The 19,722-nt window shown below is 44.8% G+C and overlaps 1 protein-coding gene across 2 annotated transcripts in view; it reads left to right on the top strand.

Moving 5' to 3' along the window:
- DERL2 (derlin 2) overlaps positions 1 to 19,722 on the top strand; it is a 41,661-nt gene that overhangs the window by 10,790 nt on the left and 11,149 nt on the right. For both annotated transcript variants that reach the window (XM_029612535.1, XM_029612534.1), the window contains exons 2-6: positions 3,947 to 4,012; positions 5,287 to 5,360; positions 6,032 to 6,125; positions 8,333 to 8,528; positions 16,962 to 17,052. In XM_029612535.1, coding sequence (XP_029468395.1) covers positions 3,947 to 4,012; positions 5,287 to 5,360; positions 6,032 to 6,125; positions 8,333 to 8,528; positions 16,962 to 17,052 — 521 coding nt within the window. The remainder of the gene's footprint in view (positions 1 to 3,946; positions 4,013 to 5,286; positions 5,361 to 6,031; positions 6,126 to 8,332; positions 8,529 to 16,961; positions 17,053 to 19,722) is intronic.

The following is a 19,722-nucleotide window of genomic DNA, read 5'->3' as shown; positions in this document are numbered from 1 at the left end:
GGTGTGTGTGTCTCATCAGTATGACCCATGCCACTGTCCACCGGATCGCCTCATGGAATATTTGCATTCACTATATTCAGCGGGTCTAGCGACAGCGTCAATACAAGTTCATCTCAGCGCAACTGCCGCATTCCATTCTCATATTGATGGACGATCCATCTCTACGCACCCAATGGTTTCTCGTTTCATGATTGGCCTATCTCATCTTAGGCCTCCCACAACTAAACCACCAGTTCCCTGGGACCTTAATATAGTTTTGGAACAACTCATGTTATCTCCATTTGAGCCTATGGATACTTCACACACATAAAGTACCTTACATGGAAGGTGGTCTTCTTAGTAGCAGTTCATCGGCGTGTAAAGTCAGTGAGATTCAAGTGTTGGTACATTACACTCCCTACCTGCAGTTCTTTCATGACAAGGTGGTGCTTCGCACACATCCTTCTTTCCTACCGAAGGTCATCTCTGCCTTTCATCTTAATCAATGTATTGTCTTGCCTACGTTCTGTCCCAAATCACATCAGAACGAGTGAGAAAAGTTGCTCCACACTTTAGACTGTAAAAGAGCCTTGGCGTATTACAAAAACAGAACTCATTCAGACAATAGACCTTCTCAGCTCTTCCTCACCTTTAATCCTAATTCTCCCGGGTTACCGGTGGCAAAAAGAACAATATCTAGCTGGATTGTACAATGCATAAAGTTCTGTTACACAAAGAGAGACCTCCAACTTTCGTTGCACCCTCACTCGCATCAAGTGAGGGCGATATCAGTGTCCATCACACATTTACAACAGGTTCCGCCCATTGAAATTTATTTATTTATTTAAATATAAATATGCAAGGCGGCAACTTGCTCATAGATACATACTTTCATATCGCATTATTGCATAGCACAACAAACAGCTGAAGATGCCAGATTTGGTTGTGCAATACTGGATACTCTTCATAAGTGAACTCTAAGTCTCTCTGTCCACACTCCACGGTCACGCCTTTCAAGAACAAACAAATACAACTGGGGCGTGACACTAGCTTGGATCTCCCAAGACAGCATGGCTGATTCAGCCCTGCTATTGACGGGAAAAGCAAGTTTGCTTACCGTAAACGGTGTTTCCGTAGATAGCAGGATGAATCGGCCATGCGATCCCACCCACCTCCCTGGACAGATAACCTACAAACCACAAGAGTTCACCTACTACTAGGTTACAGACTGAGGAGAATCTGTTTTTTCCATGCGGGAACCCTCGTACAGCCGCACAGAGCAAAGTTCTGTGTAACAACTTTGAGAAGCTCCGCCTCCCGGGCCTGAATGGACAGCCCAAGACAGCATGGCTGATTCATCCTGCTATCTATGGAAACACAGTTTATGGTAAGCAAACTTGCTTTGTTTCCTGTTGTACATGTTTCCTCTTATGTGAGTGTTTGGAGCTCACTACACTTTCGGCGGATGAATCTCTATGTCTGGGTTTTGATTTATGTTGACTCGTTCTGACATGCTTGTGTTGATCCAGAGCCAAGTCTTTGGAGGCATGAGAATGCCTTGTATGGCCAATGTGCGTCGATTGAAACGATTTATCCTTTGAATGCGTCAGAGGTAATGTTTGTATTGGCGTCGTAGACTGCGTCGTATCCGCCTGTTTCGGCGCAGATAATTGCGTCGCTTCTGGTGGACGCTTCGGCACTGAAAGTTGCGTCGGCCTCGATGGGTGCACCCGCTTTCCTAAGTGTGTTGGCGTCGACGGCTGTGTCGGTATCGAGGTTTTTTGTCAAAGTTGGCGTTGTATCTGACGCATGCTTCGAAACCCTTTGGGGCTGTACCGAACTTGAGTCCGAGGATATAGGCCCCATCAACGCAGCCCTTTTTGTTCTTTTGGGCTGATGCGCCACCGGTCCCAGCGACGAGTGCGATTCCGAAGGGAGGGCATAGGAGCCCTTAGCCAGTCGTAATCTTTGTATTTTTTCAGCCCTCAAACGTCATGCTCTAGGTGACATTTTTCCACAATGCCTGCACGACTCCTGAATGTGGTCTGATCCCAGACACACACAGAAGGTTTCATGTCCGTCCGTGAGCAACATTATTTTTCTGCAGGCGCAGGGTTTAAATCCCGATGGCCTGGGCTTCTTATGTGGTGTAGACTGTTCCATGTTTACTTATTTAATATCTATTTTTTTCACTAAGATGAATATTCACTGAGGAGAGAATGGAAGCTCCATGAGCGATCCCGCACGCGGAAAAAACAGACTGAGGAGAATCTGTTTTTTCCAGCGTGGGAACCCTCGCGCAGCCTCTTAGAGGCCTGAGACCCATGCCAGCAGCGGGTGAGCGAGACTTGGCATGGGCCAGATTATGACTGAGTCCAAAAGTCTATATAAAGACCAGGGTGAAGCTGAAGCTGCACTGAAGGCTGAGAAGACAAAAATCAGGCTGGAGCTGAAGGCATGAACTAGGCTGGAGGGCTTGAGCGAGACAGAAGACCGGAACCAGAAGGAGCAGGAACCAGGAGACCACCTTGCTGAGGCAATGAATCCAAGACCAGACATGCTAAGTAGTCTTGAGCGTGTGACGTCATCATTAGGACAGGTACCCGATTCTCTTGCCAACGTGTGCCAAATTATGTGCACATACGCTCTAAGCATCTCTTTGCTAGGTCCTAGTATCACATGCATCAGAGCGTCCAATGGTGGCTGCCTGCCGCATGGTGAACATCCGCCACCAAGGAGTCTGGAAAGGCAGCTGGATTCTAACAGAAAATTAGCCGCTACAGGGATAGACATAACTCAATGATAGCATTGTAATGAGTGTGAAACCTTCCTTTCTTCATTTTAATGAAGATATTGACTGGGAGAATGGGCATTCAAATGGCAAATGAAATTTAATGTGGGCAAGTGCAAAATGATGCAAATAGGAAAAGTAACCCGTTCTGTAGTTACACGGTTAGGTTCCATATTAGGAGTTACCACCCAGGAAAAGGATCTAGGTGTGATAGTGGACAATAAATTGAAATTCTCAGCTCAGTGTGTGGCAGCAGTCAAAAAAACCAACAGAATGTTACAAATTATTAGGAAAAGAAGGGAGAATATAGTATTTTTGTTTTGATCCATGGTATGACCATAGGTAAAGTATTGTGTGCAATTCTGGTTGACACATTAAAAAAAATATATAGCAGAACTAGAAAAGATATATAGAGAAGTGCAACCAAAATTATTAAAGGGGATGGAACAGCTCCTCTGAGGAAAGGCTTGGAGAAGATGGCTGAGGAGTGAGATAGAGGTCTATAAAATCATGAGTGGATTGGAACAAGTAAATGCAAATTAATTGTGTAAGCTTTCAAAAAAATAGACTAGGAGATGCTCCATGAAGTTACTAAGTAGCACATTTAAAAGAAATCGGAGAAAATATTTTTTCACTCAGTGCACAATTAAGCTCTGGAGTTCACTGCCAGAAGATGTGGTAAAGGCAGTTAGCGTAGCTGGACTTAAAAGGTTTGAGAACTTCTCTAGGAACTAGTCCAAACTTATTAGCCCGGTAGATTTGGGGAAAGCCACTGCTTATCCTTGGGCATAAGTAGCATGGAATCTATATACTGTGAGGGATTCTGCCAGATGCTTGTGCCCTGGATTGGCCACTGTTGGAAACGGGGCTTGATGTTTGTTTTTACTGTGTGTGGAGGGAATATTTTTCCATACTACATTTTTCTTAGATGAGAATTCTATTTTTCTACAGCCTGTGGGGATGAAAACAGTTGCCAAGCATACCAATGAGTCATTAAGTAAAGAACATAGCCCTTTCTCTGTGGTAGACTTGATGGTAAAATGGGAATGGCAAAGGTTGTGTACAATTTCTGTAACTATAACCCACAATCTTGGTGCAGTCAAAGAGCAGGAACATTTAAGGTAGACATTTTAAAAACCCTAATGTCTTTTAAACAACTTTATTTTTGTATTTCAGCAATTAGAATTGATCACACCTTTCCAGCTGTACTTTAATCCTGAATTAATATTTAAACATTATCAAGTAAGTATGTTTATGCCTTTTCTGTAATATTTTGTTAGGTTTAATTGATTTGTTAGGAAACATACAAAATTTTGATTTTTAAATCTGATTTTACAAAGCTTTTTTCCCTTATGCTTTCAGTATAAGGTTGGCATGAACAACAAGTTGTACATTTTTACATGCGGTTTTCTAGATCTTGTCATGTCACATTTCTCTTAGCAATTGCTAATTCAATGTTTTATTATATTTGTAGCATTGTCTTAAATCAATTCAGCTATTTACCTATCAATGGCTAAAAACAAAGGGAACTTGTGATTTTATGAGTTATTTTCTTGTGTTGATTGTGTTTGAATTGCAGGAACTCTGCCTACCTACTGCTTTAAGATTGCGCAAAAAAAAACCCAACCCAGGATATTTTATATAAGAGTTGCAACATGGTTGCCCAGGGATTCTAAAATTCCTCCTGGACTTACTCACCAGGGATGAAATGCACTCGCCATGTACTCTTTCCTTCCCCACCCCAATAATTTTTTGTTTGGGGGAGAGCAGCAGGAGTACATGAGTGTATTTATTCCCTGGTAAGTACAGCATTCTTACACTCCTGTCTTTCTCCAGCCCATCCAGATGTAGTCCTCTCTTTCTCCTTCAATATTCTCTCCTCATCTCTCTCTTCTTGTTCTTCTCTCTCCCCTACAACTCTTTCATCCTCTTATCCCTCCTCCCAGACTCCAAGGATACTTCTGTCCCTGCCTTCTGTACTGTGTATCCCAATTGGGGCCAAAGATGCCTCTGCTGCCTCCTGTTCACCAAGTTGTTTCACTAACCAAGGAAATGCACTTACCCCAGGCGAGCACTTCTTTCTTTCTTCCCTGCAATTGCCTTTTCATTTTTCTTTGCAATGTTCATTTTCTACAACCTTTAAAATATCCGTACTTGGAGCCAGCCTTAAGTACCTTCTTATTTTCTTGATTACTGCAAACCATGTTAGCTTATTTCTGGTCCAGTGACCATTTTAGGGTGCTGCCCTATGGAAGCCCTGGCTTTTATTCCTGGACCTGGCTTCTGTTCAGACCATCAGGGAGCACTGAGACTTGGCTATTACAAATCGGCAGCATCTACTGGCCAGGCTCCAGGTGCATATGTTCCAGATTGCAAAGAAAGCCAGATTGTGACCCATGGCCAAAGGACTGTAACTCTACAATGACTGGGTTATGGAGGGGGTTGGGGGAAAACACTGGGATAGTTTAAAAAATAACTTCATTTTTTTTAATCTGCTTTTTCTTTTCTCTTTACAGGTATGGAGGTTAATTACAAACTTTTTATTCTTTGGTCCAGTTGGATTCAATTTTTTATTTAACATGATTTTCCTGTATCCTTCATGAAATGCTTGTGCTACAACTCTAAATGCAGGTCTTTAGAGCATTCAAATATTAAAATAACTTTTCAAAATGTAAAACTTCTGAATCTTTCCTATATAAATTAAAACCACATATTAGAAACTAGAAAGGACCTAATTGGGTAGCTTGCAGTTAATTTTTGGGCAAGAATAAAATGTTTTGCCCACAAGGTGATTTTCTATTGGATCAGAAGGTGGAGAAGGAGAGTACATTGACAGTATTTCCTGGTTTTTATAATTTAATGCAAAAGTAAGTGAACAATAACTCTAGGGTTTTATTAAAGTACATTTTACTGCTATTCAGTACCTTGGTCTGGGCAGCTCCCATGCTGGGTTGAAGGGCAATTACCCACATCAAAATCAAACAAAATTTTTGAAACCTGCTAAACCAACCAAGATTATTTCCTAATATAATGCGAGAGAGAATATGCATGATTGTATGAGAATTGTATCTATCACATAGACTTCTATTTATATTCCTAAACTTCCATATTAATTAGTATATGATAACCTTATAAAGGACAGAACCCCCCCCCGAGTGGTCTGTGAGTAGCTGGTCAAGCCTATAGCTTCCTGGCACAAAGGCTTGCAGGGAGACCATCCTTCAGTATCTGAGTTATATTTTTCCTGAAGCGTTGTCTCAGATATCGTTATTGTCGAATGCTTGAAGAGGGCTCTTTCCGAGGCCGCACTGCTGACTTTGTATTTGTGTTTCTTTTTGGTGGTCTTTTAATGACTGTATCCTTTCACTGTTGAGTACTCTTTAAATTTACTAAAATAGACCTAGGAACCAGGACTAAGAATTTCAGGTATTGCTGATGAAAAGTGAATACAAAGAATGTTTCCTTCATCGAGCTGCACGTGAATTCCATAAAAGTGCAAGAGCTCAATTTGAAACATTTTAGTTCCAAACAGGAATTGGTTTCCCATTTGAATTTTGTGGGATGATCAGAGAGAGTTTGGTTCTTAACCATTTAAAAGTTTCTGCTCTTCTGTTTGTATTAAAGTTGATTGGGAAGAAAGCGAGGGGCTGCAAATGCTGCTTAGCACAATTTTTGTTGTACTACCATGTGTTTCAGCAGGGCTGTGCTCTGCCCAAAATGAGTAAAATTAACCACTGTTCTCAGGCTTTAAGCCAGTTGTCTACCTTCACAACCAGAAACATTTGTCCTGGAAAGATTGTGGTAAATCAGGCCCAAAGTGGGCTAAAATGTAAGTTCTGATGTTGAAATGGAGCATTTAATAGTTAAGTGGGATTTTTTTTTTTTTTAATGTTTCTGCAACTCCATCATCACAGCATGAACTTACTGTTATACCCTGCCAACTCTATTCTGAGTAAGGAAATCTGAAAATATGGGGATGAGGAATAGGAAGCTTTTTAACTTATAGATTGCCTTTTCACTCAAGGTGATTTACAATACAGTAGTCATAAATATTCCATGTAAACCGATACAATGTGAAAACTGTTATCGGTATATAAAAACTACTAAATAAATATATCAGACGTTAATATATATAATCAACAAAATAGCATGTTCATTCATAAAACTACAAAAGCACATACAGACACAGATGCGCACAAAATCCAAACCATCACAAGGATGTGTCGTATGAAATAAATGTCTTCACGCACTGCTTAAACTTTAAATAATCAGCTTCCAATTTAGCAAAGGCATTCCATATTGTGGTTGACACAAGTAAAAGCATGAGATCTCAACCCCACTATTATCTCTTTAAGAGATGGGATGATCAAAAGTCTTATCAGTCACTGATCTTAAAACTCACCTGGAAACGTATGGTCTAATTTTAATTATTTATAACAAGGACTTATAGTCCACACAATCTGAAGTACTCGGTGGATTACAGTAGGAAGATAGATAAGACATACCTGATAAAAAGTAACGACAAAACAAGCATGCCGCCAGTTTTAAGATGTCATAGTGCTAAATGCTTGTGTTTCCAAAAAGTGAAGTAGCAAGAGATTAGGCAGATTTCATCAGGAAAGCTGTTCCAGAGGATTGGACCTGCTACATAGCATGAAGTTTTTTCCTTGTCTAATCTAGACATACCAAACAGGCTGAGGGGACATCTGTTAAGTTCCAGCCTGCTTATCTTAAGGTTCTAAATGGTTGGTATATTTTTAAAAGATTACTGAGACACAGTGGGGTATTATGACTGAGTGCATGGTGGACTAATGTTGCAATCTTAAATTGTGCACTCTATTGTATTGGGAGACAATGTAATGTGAACAGGATGGGAGTGATATGATCAGAGTTGAGCTCCTATTATGAGTCTTGCTGCTGCATTCTGGACTGCTTGTAAGCACTTCAGCATGTATGCTGAAAGACATACATATACAGTTTCAGTAATCTAACTTTGATATAACTAATGATTCAATAATGGTTCTAAAGTTGTGCATGGTTTAAGTATGGCTTCAATTTGTGTAGGATACTAAGGGGGTCATTTACTAAAGGTTTTCTTCCATTTTGTGTCTATGGGGAAAAAGGCATAGTAAATAGGTCCTTGAGTTTGTTAAATGCGTTGGTAGCTACATTTTTTCTTTATCTCAAAAATAAATCTGATTCAAGCTGAACCCCCAAGATTCTGCACAGAAGTTGGTATTTTTAGTGTGTAGTCTTCAACTTTGAATGAAGTTGGAAAATCTGGGCTGGAAACAGTTGTCAACATAGGTAAATATATCTAATCAATATAGTAACTGGAACAACAAATTGAATGTCATCTGCATCCAGTCTGTAGCCCACTCCAAGATTAGCAAATAGGTTACAGACTGGATGTAGGCAAATAATGAGCCTCTTATTTTGGAGGACCAAAAACTTTATGTAAGAAGAACCATATTCTTATAGCCTTTTTAAAACTGGAAAAAAACATAGAGCCTGTGCCTTGGTGGTATGCTTGGAAACTTCCTTGACTCTTATTTTTGTCAGATATTTGGTTTATTTGTGAATTTGGTATTCTTGGGCCAGGCATTTACGATAATGCTTGTGTATGTGTGGAGCAGAAGAAACCCCTATGTTCGTATGAACTTTTTTGGTCTTCTCAATTTCCAAGCCCCATTCTTGCCTTGGGTACTGATGGGCTTTTCTTTGCTGTTGGGAAATTCCATTATTGTGGATCTCCTGGGTAAGAAACTGAAATCTGGTGATTTGAAAATCTGTTTAGATCTTATAAAAAAAAAAAAATTGAACAGAATGAATCAAGTTGATCAGAAGAAAATACAAAAGTTTCTGGATTTACAATAAAAATCTAATTCTGTACTCAAGCAGTAATGAGGTCAGACTTGAACTCTGGTGTCTCATGTGGAAACACACAGCTTTCCCAGCGTGTGTAGCCAGATGGACTCAGGACCAATGGGTTATGTGCTCCTCTGCTAGCAGATGGAGATGGAGTCAGGTTTCAAAGCTGACTTCACCTTAGATATACCCCTGCAGTGACCTCAGCCATTCAGTATCTCTGTTTCCTAACAGATGTGGACGTGCTATCCCCACACCAGCATTGGTGTTTAGTGGGGTTGCAGTACTAGTTTGAAGAAGAAAATTAACCTTTTAAATTGGAGAAAGATTGAGCCCCACTCTCCTGTGGTGATACATAAAGGTCCCTCCCCCAGTTGAGAATTCCTTAGGCGATTTCTGAGATCCCTCAAAGGTGTGCCTTGGTCTGGTAGCTGGTCCCCAGCATGGACTTTGCTGCTGAAGCAGCTGAAAGACAGCGGGTGCAGGAAGCAGAGCATGGCAGTGACTGCCTAAGCCCTCTTCCCCCCACAGTGGGAGACAGTCTCTGTACTCAGCCGGTAAGCACTGAGCCCAGGTAAGAAGAGAAGAACTCCTCCGATTCAGTGACATGGAAGGGCTTCGGTAAGTCTTTCCTCCGGTCTCCTTGCTTGGCACGCCATACCGACAATGTTCCCGATCCCATTAGGGCAAGGGAAAGGAGTTTCCAAGTGGGTTGAGTGGCCCTCCGATGGGCTAGGCCCCACTTCAGACTTGGTGGGCACTGCACGTGGCAGGCTGCGGCGGCACTATCTTGCACGTGGTTCGGTGCGGTGCCATTTTCCACCATTGACCGTTTGGTACGCGCGGTGTGGGCTGGCCCTGTTGTGCGCCTAATGCGCGCATAAGCACGTGTATACATTCGCGCACAACCGGACACTTATACTTACGCGCGTTGGGCGGATTTGTGCCCGCTGAAGCTTAGGCACTAACTGGCTGAATGCACAAGCTACAGTGAACTATGGCTCTGGCAACAAAGAAGCACAAGCAACACTCCGTTTGTGCTGCCTGCCATATTAGGGCTGCACAGTCTGACCTAGAATCCGACCTGTGTCAGCACTGTGAGGAAGCCCAGGGAGGGCTGAACTCTCAGGACTTCTCCAAGTCCAGCCCCTCCCCGTCGGAGGATGGGTCAGCCACAACCTTATCTGGTAGCACCTGTATCTGAGCAATGCCGGGGTTGTGTCCTCCCCGGGAGAGGGCGGTTTAGCGGCCCCTACCCCAGTTTCTCCTGGGCTAGGTATGGACCTGGGGACCTTTTTCTTGGGTGGAATTCTTTCAGGCCCTTTAAGCCTTTGTTCAGGAACCATCTGCTGCTGCCCTTGCCTGGTCTGAGCCCCAGCTGGGAAGGCCTTGTCCTCCCAGCTCTATCAGCATGCCTCGCCTCACCAAGGTTGGCCCTGTAACCATGGACGACGAAGGGGATGCAGACTCATTGGAAGACGGGGAAATCCCTCCAGGCCTGGAGCCATACCGACCATGCTACGATTTTTCCAGAGAGATGAATTGCCGGCTCTGGTCTCTCAGACTCTTGGAGTTCCCAGCACAGACCCTATGTCGGAATCAAAGAGGAATCCCATCCTGGTGTCTCTTCGGAAAGCTTCTTGCTACTTCCTGATGCTGGAAGCCATCCAGGAGTTGATTGACCTGGAGTAGGATGCCCCGGAAGCCGGTTTTAAAGGAGGTTGGACCTTGGAAGCCTTGTACCCTCTGGACCTGGTGGCCAAACAACGCCTGCGTTTCTCGAAAGTGGATGCCCTGGTCTGTGCTGTCTCGAAGCGAACAACTATCCCAGTAAAGGGAGGAGCAGCCTTGAAGGATGCACACGATAGGCGGTTGGAGTCTGTCCTTAAGCAAGCCTTTGACGCGACAGCAGTGACACTGCAGATCGCTTCCTGTTGTGCCCTGGTGGCTCATTCGTGTCTGCTTCTTTTGAGAGAGGCAGAGAGCTCAGGTGCATTCCAGAGAGGCAATTGAGCCTGCTGCAGCCTTCTAGTGGATGCAAGCTAGAGCGTGCCTCGGCCAGAGGAATAGCCTCAGTGGTGGTGACCAGACAGCTATGGCTGCGAAATTGTTCAGTGGAGACGACCTCTAAGGCAGACCTCACAAAGATGCCGTTTAAGGGATCCCTCCTATTGGGGAGTGAATTGAAAAAGCTAGCCAGTAAGTGGGGTGAATCTCTCCAGTTCCTCGGCTACTGGAAAATCAGAAAAAGAGGTCGCAGCCCTTATGGGTGAGGGGTGATCAGGCCAGGGGCTCTCAGCGCTTCCGGCCCTACAGAAACTCGTCATTTCAGACATCTCGGCCCTCTGGAAAGTCTCAGTCCTTTTGGAGCAGACAACCAAAAAGAGGAACCTGTTTGGGCTCAGGTTTGATACGAAATTCCCAACGAAGTTTAGCCGACTCATCCACAGGACGAGGAGATAGGGGGGCCGACTATCCCTCTTCTATCAGCCGTGGGTTGAGATCACATCAGTCAAATGGGTACTGGACATCATGTGAGAAGGATACGCTCTGGAATTTCGCAGCATCCCTCAGGACATGTTCATGATGTCACCTTGCCATTCCCAGCACAAAAAACTGGCAGTGGAATTCATGTTGATATGGCTCCTCAGTTTGAGGGCTATAACCCTGATACCTACGCCCCTGAAAAATACGGGGCATTAGTCCATCAATTTCATCATACCCAAGAAGGAGGGTTAATTCCGTCCCATCCTGGATCTCAAGAGCATCAATCGTCATCTGTGGATAATTCACTTCTGCATGGAAACTCTTTGCTCCATCGTAATGGCCGTACGACCAGGAGAGTTCTTGACCTCCCTGGACCTCTCGGAGGCCTACCTTCATATCCCAATCCGTCGAGACCACAAGCGTTTCATACCCTTTGCGGTACTGGGCTGCCATTATCAGTTTCAGGTGTTGTCCTTTGGCCTGGCAACCGCCCCCAGAACATTCTCCAAAGTTATAGTGGTCGTGGCGGCGGCACTGAGGAAAGAAGGGATCCTGGTGCACCCTTACTTAAACGACTGTCTGATCTGGACGAAGTTGTTGGAAGAGAGCCTCCAGGTGACCAGCAGGGTCAGGTCCCTGCTTCAGGAACTCGGTTGGGTCATGAACATGGACAAGAGCAGCCTCAAGCCCTTCCCAGTTCTTAGAGTACCTGGGAGTCCAGTTTGACACCAAGGAGGACAAGTCTTCCTCTCTTGAGGATAAGGAAACTACTGGGCCGCTAATGTGCCCTAGGGTGTGGAGCTATCTCCAGGTCCTCGGCCTGATGGTGTCAACCCTGGATGTAGTTCCGAGGGTACACATGTGGCCACTTCAATGCTCCCTACTGTCACGTTGGAACCCACTGTTTCAAGACTACTACTAGATTTGCCTCCATGTACCGATGGATGTATGTTCTCAGCTCCCATGGTGGCTACTGGAAGTTCACCTAAGCAAGGGTGTAAGCCTGTCCCCACTGAACTGGCTAGACTTCACGACGGACGTGAGCCTCCGAGGGTGGGGAACTCACTATCAGGAATTGACAACTCGGGGGCAATGGACCAAGGAAGAGGAGCACTGGAACATAAACCGTCTGGAAGCCCAAGCTATGAGATTAGCATGTCTGCAATTCATCCACAGGCTGAAGACTGTATGCTTGGTGGCAATATGCTCTGTTCGTCGCATCTCTAAACTACAGGCGCTGTCATGTCGGGAGCTGTTGCTCCAGGAACGTTACAGCTTCGTACTGCTCCTTCCTTCTTACCAAAAGGTATCTCTGAGTTTCACCTGAACCATTCCATTTCCTTATCATCCTTTGATAGATGCAAGGACATGGAAAACTACCGCCTCCTACCCACTTAAACGTCAGTAGGCTTTTAGTATGGTATCTTGAATGTTCAGAACCATTGCTCAAGATGGACCACTTACTTGTTCTTCACGGTGGAAGGAAACAAGGTGAAGCGGCTTCGAGCTATCATAGATCGCTGGATCAAGGAAGTGATCATGGGAGCTTATGTAGAGGCAGGGAAGCTTTACCTCTTCAGGTTAAAGCTCATTCCACTAGGGCCCAGGCAGTATCCTGGGCAGAAGCTAATCTACTGTCTCCCATCGACATCTGTCTAGCAGCGACGTGGTCCTCCTTACACATCTTCTCCAGGTTCTATTGCCTGGCTGTCCAGGCCCAAGAGGATGCAGTCTTTGCGAAGGCAGTTCAGACCGCAGGCAGCCTCCTGCCCTATTTGGGAGTAGCTTTTGTACATCCCATTGGTCCTGAGTCCATCTGGCTACATGCTAAATAATGGAGAAATTACTTACCTGATAATTTCGTTTTCCTTAGTGTAGGCAGATGGACTCAACATCCCACCCACGGCTGCCCATGACAGGTACCAAGAAATGCCCATGAGGTGAATATCGATCCCAAGAGGTTACAGGTAAGCCATCGTCCTATCCCTAGATCAGGGTGTCTATAATATTGCTGGGATTCAGCACTTATGTTTGGTTGAATACAGTTATGGTCAGCAGTTCTTTAATCAAGTTATTAAGTTGTATCCAGATTTTATTCAAGTTTTTCAATAGTATGTCCACAATGGCAGAGCTCACTGCAGGAGTATATCTAAGGTGACATCAAACATGACTCTGTCTCCATCTGCTAGCAGAGGAGCACATAACCCATTGGTCCTGAGTCCATCTGTTTATATTAAGTAAAACAAAATTATCAAGTAAGTATTTTCTCCAATTGCCAGTAGGCCAGACCTGAAATGACTTATGTCTCACTTTATTTATATTGCTAAAGCTATGCTTCTGTTGATCTCTACCAGTGGAGACCAGTAGTGATTTTTGTCCCCAATAATCTCAACTGAACTTTTGTAGGAAGAAAAGTCAGAGCTATAAGAATGTCTTAAATTTAAAAATAAATCAGAACAGTGAGGTCTTAAGATGCTGGTTTACTATTAGATAGAGATGTATGTTTTCCTAGCATGTAGCAGATGAACTCAGGACCAATGGGTATAGTGTACTCCTCATAGCAGATGGGAGACTGAGTAAGATTTCAAGCTGACGTCAGCCTACATATACCCATGCAGGAAGCTTAGCTCTTCAGTATTTCTCCATCTCCTAAGCAGATAGGGACACTACACACACTTGCACAGTGTTAGAAAATCCAAACCAAAGAAGAAATCTTACCTCTACAAGACGAGCCCCGCTCTCCTGCGGTGATACTTAAGGGTCCCTCCCCCAGTCGAGAATTCCTGAGGTGATTTCTGAGATCCCTCAGAGGCAAGCCTCGGTCCGGTAGTCAGTTCCTGGCATGGACTTAACCCCAGAATGGCTGAGAGGCAGCGAGTGCAATACCGAGCGTGGTGGTAAAGGTATTTCCCTCTTCCCCTGCAGCCTGTGACCGCCCGGCATGAGACCAGGAAGCGCAGAGACAAGGTAAGGTAGAAAACTCTCTTAAAGTCTCCGATCTCCGGGGCTCGGTTAGCCGCACAGATCATCCTTCCGGCATCTGTTAAATCGGGTTGAGCAGCCCCGTCTAGGCTAGACCCCGATCCGATGCGAGGGTCCTCACAAGTGGAGACCTTCCAGGGGGGTTGCCATCTTGTCCGCGTGGTCATCGGTGCCATTTCCCCCCCTTGATCACTGTATTGTCCGCACAACTGAGCCGGGTGCACAAACTACTTGTGCGCACAGTGGCGCACACAGAGACATGTACAATTTATTTATTTAAATTCTTTTAATATACCGATGCTCAAGACGAAGTCTTATCGTACCGGTTTACATCATAACTGGGGGGAAACCATTTAACTAGAAAGAAAGTTACAATAAACAGGGTGTACATTTCAGGGCCATTAAGAGAGAGAGAATTAGTTTAACTTAACGCTACTAAAGGAGGAGTGCAAAAAAGCAGAAAACAATTGACTAGCTTGGGGTGCTGATTTAGCAGCTAGTTTAAATAAACAGTTCGAGCATAACAGTTCCTTTGGATAAGGGGCAGAGGAGGCAACCGAAAGGGGCAAGGGAGGGCAGGGCCCGGAGGGGGGCAGGGGAAGTGGGTAAAGGGTCCAGGTGAGGAGGAAGGTAATAAGGAAGAGGTGTGAAAGTCAATGCTAGTTGGGGAGTGACTCTTCAGGGGAAGGCTTGAGAGAACAGCCAGGTTTTCAGTTTCTTTCTAAAGGAGAGATGGCATTGTTCCTGGCGTAGATCCGGGAGTAGAGAATTCCAATGATATGGTCCAAAGGAAGACCTGCTGTACGCTTCTCCCCCATGGCCACTACTGGGCGGGATCATCCGCAAGATAGAACACCACAGGGGGCTAGTACCTTTAGTGGCCCCGAACTGGCCAAGAAGGCCATGGTACGCAGACATGCGAAAACTTCTTGCGCGAAAACCCTCTGTGCCTACCTCCACACAGGGACCTTCTCCGTCAAGGACTGATCCTCCACGAAGACCCAACTCAATTCTCTCTTATGGTCTGGCCATTGAGAGGACTCGCCTGAAGAAAAGCGGATACTCTAAGGCAGTGATTGACACCTTGCTCCAAGCACACAAGTTCTCCACATCTCTAGCTTATGTACAAATATGGAGACTATTCGAAGCCTGGTGTGAGGCCAGCTAGATCCTTCCACGGACAGTCAAAATCCCCATGATCCTGGAATTTCTGCAGGACGGCTTGAAGAAGGGGTTGTCCCTCATCTCCCTCAAGGTTCAGGTGGCCACGCTGGCCTGCTTCAGAGCCAAAGTGGACTGCATCAGTCTATCAACCCATCCAGATGTTTCCCGCTTCCTGAGAGGGGTCAAACAAATCCGACCACCCTTAAAGTGGTCAGTGCCCCTATGGAATCTCAATCTAGTACTAGACTTCCTAGTGGGAGTTTCCTTCAGACCTACTCGCGGTCTGTCACTACGGCCACTGACCTTAAAGACTGCATTCCTAGTGGCAATATGTTCAGCCTGCCGCATCTCCGAGCTTCAAGCCCTATTCTGTCGAGAACTGTTCCTCAGGTTCACACCGGGATCCATACAATTACGCACAGTCCTCTCTCTTTTTTTCTTCCGAAGGTGGTTTCTCAATTTCATCTAAACCAAACCATATTGCTACCATCTCCAAACGAACATAAGGACTTGGAAGACTCACGCAGTCTTCACCATCTAAACGTTGGCAGACTCCTAGTCCGATACCTGGAAACATCAGAATCCATACAAAAGACAGACCATCTATTCGTCCTTCACAGCGGGAAGAAACAAGGGGAAGCGGCCTCGCGGGCAACCATAGCCCGCTGGATCAAAGAAGTAATCAAGGCGGCCTACGTAGAGGCAGGGAAGCCTCCACCTCTACAAGTCAAGGCCCATTCTACAAGGGCCCAGGCAGTATCCTGGGTGGAAACCAAGATGCTGTCACCTGCCGAGATCTGTCGGGCGGCGACGTGGTCTTCCATGCATACCTTCTCCAGGTTCTACCACCTGGATGTCCAGGCCCGGGAGGACACAACCTTTGCAAGGGCAATACTAAGTGGGCCATGGTCAGCCTCCCACCCGGTTCGGGAGTAGCTTTTGTACATCCCATTGGTCTTGAGTCCATCTGCTACACACTAGGAAATGGAGAAATTACTTACCTGATAATTTTGTTTTCCTTAGTGTAGACAGATGGACTCAGCATCCCGCCCACGGCTGCCCCGAAATCCAGAAACCTCGGGTGACAATCCCCGAGAACAAGACAAGCACGGGTAAGCCAAGTATTACCCCTAGTTCAAGACACCCATAGTTGCCGGTTGTTGGCGTTATCCGGTTGAGTGCACTGGCGGTCTCCAATTGGAAATCAGTTGAACCAATCCTAGATAATCAAGTAAACCAAGTTTATTCAAGTTATTAAAACACGCATATATCCACAATTGCTTTTCGAGGAGAATTCTGAAGAGCTATGCTTCCTGCATTGGGTATATGTAGTGCTGACGTCAGATTGAAATCTGACTCAGTCTCCCATCTGCTATCAGGAATACACTATACCCATTGGTCCTGATTCCATCTGTCTACACTAAGGAAAACGAAATTCAGGTAATTTCTCCAATATATAAGTATAGATATGAACAATTTAAAGTAATTAATTCAGCTTGATTCTGTGTCTAGTGCAGATAAAAATACATTAGACAGAGCTCTCATTATTGTGGATCCTTTGCAGGAAAACAACATAATAGGGCAGTGTGGTTAACTGCCATGGTGCAGTGAGGATAACTGATGTGCGTGCTTTACTGAAATGATCTTGTCTACATCTTGAGATCACAGGAACATCTTTTGTATTACTTAGGAATTGCGGTTGGCCATATCTATTATTTCTTGGAAGACGTGTTTCCAAATCAGCCTGGTGGAATAAGGATTCTGAGAACACCAGCAATTTTGTAAGTATGCTACTCTCTGCCTATTGAGCAACCAGTATATGCTTCTTGCTCCGTGAGTGTGAGGAAAATCTGACTGGTGGTGAGTAACTTAAACTAGCACCCCAGACTTGTGCTCCAGTTGGTCCCATTCATTCCTCCTCATTAATTGCAGTATTTAAGTGTGCACTGAGCAGAATATGAAGGAAACATGAGGAATGGGAGGGGAAGAAAACCTTTTTGCATATTTACTGAAAAAAGGGGATAGGGAGGGAGCACAAGCTAACTGAAGGTCACCCCTCTATCTGTATTCCTGTCAGTTTATTGCAGAACAGTCCAGAATGAACTAGAAGAAACGAAAATGGACATAGTAGTGGGAATGGACTAGATACTGTGTGTCCTGCTGCAGAAGTATGCAGACTAGGTCCTGGGTCTGGTTTTCAGGATATCCTTACTCAAGATTCATGAGAGAGTTGCATATTGTAGTCCTTAAGGGCTGTAAACCAGAGTTTCTTAGCGTCTAGTCAGATGAATCCAGAACAAGTGAGTTATGCCCCTCTACTAGCAGATGGAGACGGAGCATACTGATGTCGCAGTACGTATACCCCTGCATCCTGCCAGTATTCTCCGTCTCCAGCAGATGGTGGATGTGCATCTCCCTACTGGGGATTGCTTCATTTGGAGAGAGGAGAAGTAAGGAAATACATTTTGCCCCGCTCTCCTGTGGTGAAACCAAATGGTCCCTCCCCCAGTTGAAAATTCCTGAAATGATTTTCTTGGTCTCTCAGATGAGTGTCTTGGTCCGGTAGCTGGTTTTCAGCTGGCGTGGACTTAGTTGCTTAAGCAGCTGAAAGGCAGCTGGTGCAGGAAGTCGAGTGGTAAGGCTGAGCTCTGGTAAGTTTCTAACAAAAAAAAAAGTAATTACAGAGACCTAGTCTTTTGTTGCATAGAGCTTCCTCCTTCCACTGCATCCTCTGGCCCCTTCTTGGGACCTCAATCTGGTTTTGGGTCGGCTCATGAAACCACCATTCGAGCCTCTCCAATCCTGTGATCTTCGTTACCTCACATGGAAAGTGATTTTTCTCCTGGCAATCACATCCACTCGCAGAGTTAGTGAGTTACAGGTTCTAGTTACCTATCCGCCTTATACTAAACATCTGCATGACCGGGCAGTACTCCGCACTCACCCTAAGTTCTTGCCTAAGGTAGTATCGGAGTTTCACATTAATCAATCCATTATACTACCTACCTTCTTTCCTAGGCCCCTTTCCAGTTCAGGAGAACAGGCTCTACATAACCTTGTCTGTAAACGAGCTCTATCTAGACCGTACAGCTGCCCACAGGAAAAGCACTCAATTGTTTGTCTCTTTCCATTCCATCAAACTGGGGCAGCCTGTGGGTAAGCAGACTGTCTCCTCCTGGTTAGCGGACTGCATATCCTTTTGCTATCAGCAAGCAGACATTCCACTTCAAGACCGTGTTAAAGCACACTCTGTCAGGGCCATGGCAACTTCAGTAGCGCACCTATGCTCTGTACCGCTTCCTGATATTTGTAGAGCTGCTACCAGGAGTTCTCTCCATACCTTCACAGCCCACTATTGTTTGGACAAAGCTGGAAGACTAGATTCCATCTTCAGCCAATCTGTCTTGTGCAACTTGATGTACCAACACCCTTCCGCCTGCCATTTAGGGTTCAGGATGACCTCTGCCAAATTCCACCCCAGTTGTTGTGCCTGTTGCACGTCTTTGGGTACATTTGGTGCATACTCTGACATCCTCAGCTCAGTACTCACCCATATGTGAGTACTACCATCCTGCTTGACCTGTGAGAAAGCAAATGTTGCTTACCTGTAACAGGTGTACTCACAGGACAACAGGATGTTAGTCCTCACGAAACCCGCCCGCCACCCCGCGGTGTTGGGTTCGTTATGATTTATTATTTTATTTTTTGGCACTTCCTATAGCTATAAACAAGACTGAAGGGGGACCCCTGCTGGCTGCAGGTTTAGTACCATGCTGGGGATGCCCAGTAGGTGCCAGTCAAAGTTCTAGAAACTTTGTCAAAAGTGTTCTGTGATTAGGCTTCATCCTGTGATGTCACCCATATGTGAGGACTAACATCCTGCTGTCCTGTGAGAACACCCATTACAGGTAAGCAACATTTGCTTTTATGGTCCTCCGTCGGCTTTTCCAGTTTCAGTCTCTTCCCTTCAGGTTGGCTATGGTGCCGCGTGTCTTTACCAAGGTGTGATGGTGGTTTCAAATGGGAAAATTTGAGAAAATGAGAAAAATAGAAAAACTGAGAGGTGCAGCTACAAAGGTAAAAAGTGTGTAACAAGCATGGACTTTTTTTTTTTTTTTTTTTAACTATCCTATAAGCACAGACCAAATGTATTCCACACACTAAGAAAAGTGGAGGGAAGGCAAAACAATTACCAACATGTTTAAAAGGTGAGGTGAAAGAGGCTATTTTAGCCAAAAGATAGTCATTCAAAATCTGGAAGAAGGATCTATCAGAAGAAAATAAGATAAAGCATTGGCAAGTTAAATGTAAGACATTGATAAGACAGACTAAGAGAGAATTTGAAAAGAAATTGGCCATAGAGGCAAAACTCACAACAAAAGCTTTTTTTTAAATATATCTGAAGCAGAAAGCCTGCGAGGGAGTTGGTTAGATCATTGGATGATCAAGGG

The sequence above is a fragment of the Rhinatrema bivittatum genome, chromosome 8, assembly GCF_901001135.1.
Source record: "Rhinatrema bivittatum chromosome 8, aRhiBiv1.1, whole genome shotgun sequence".
NCBI lineage: Eukaryota > Metazoa > Chordata > Amphibia > Gymnophiona > Rhinatrematidae > Rhinatrema > Rhinatrema bivittatum.
This window is presented reverse-complemented; position numbering and strand designations above follow the sequence as displayed.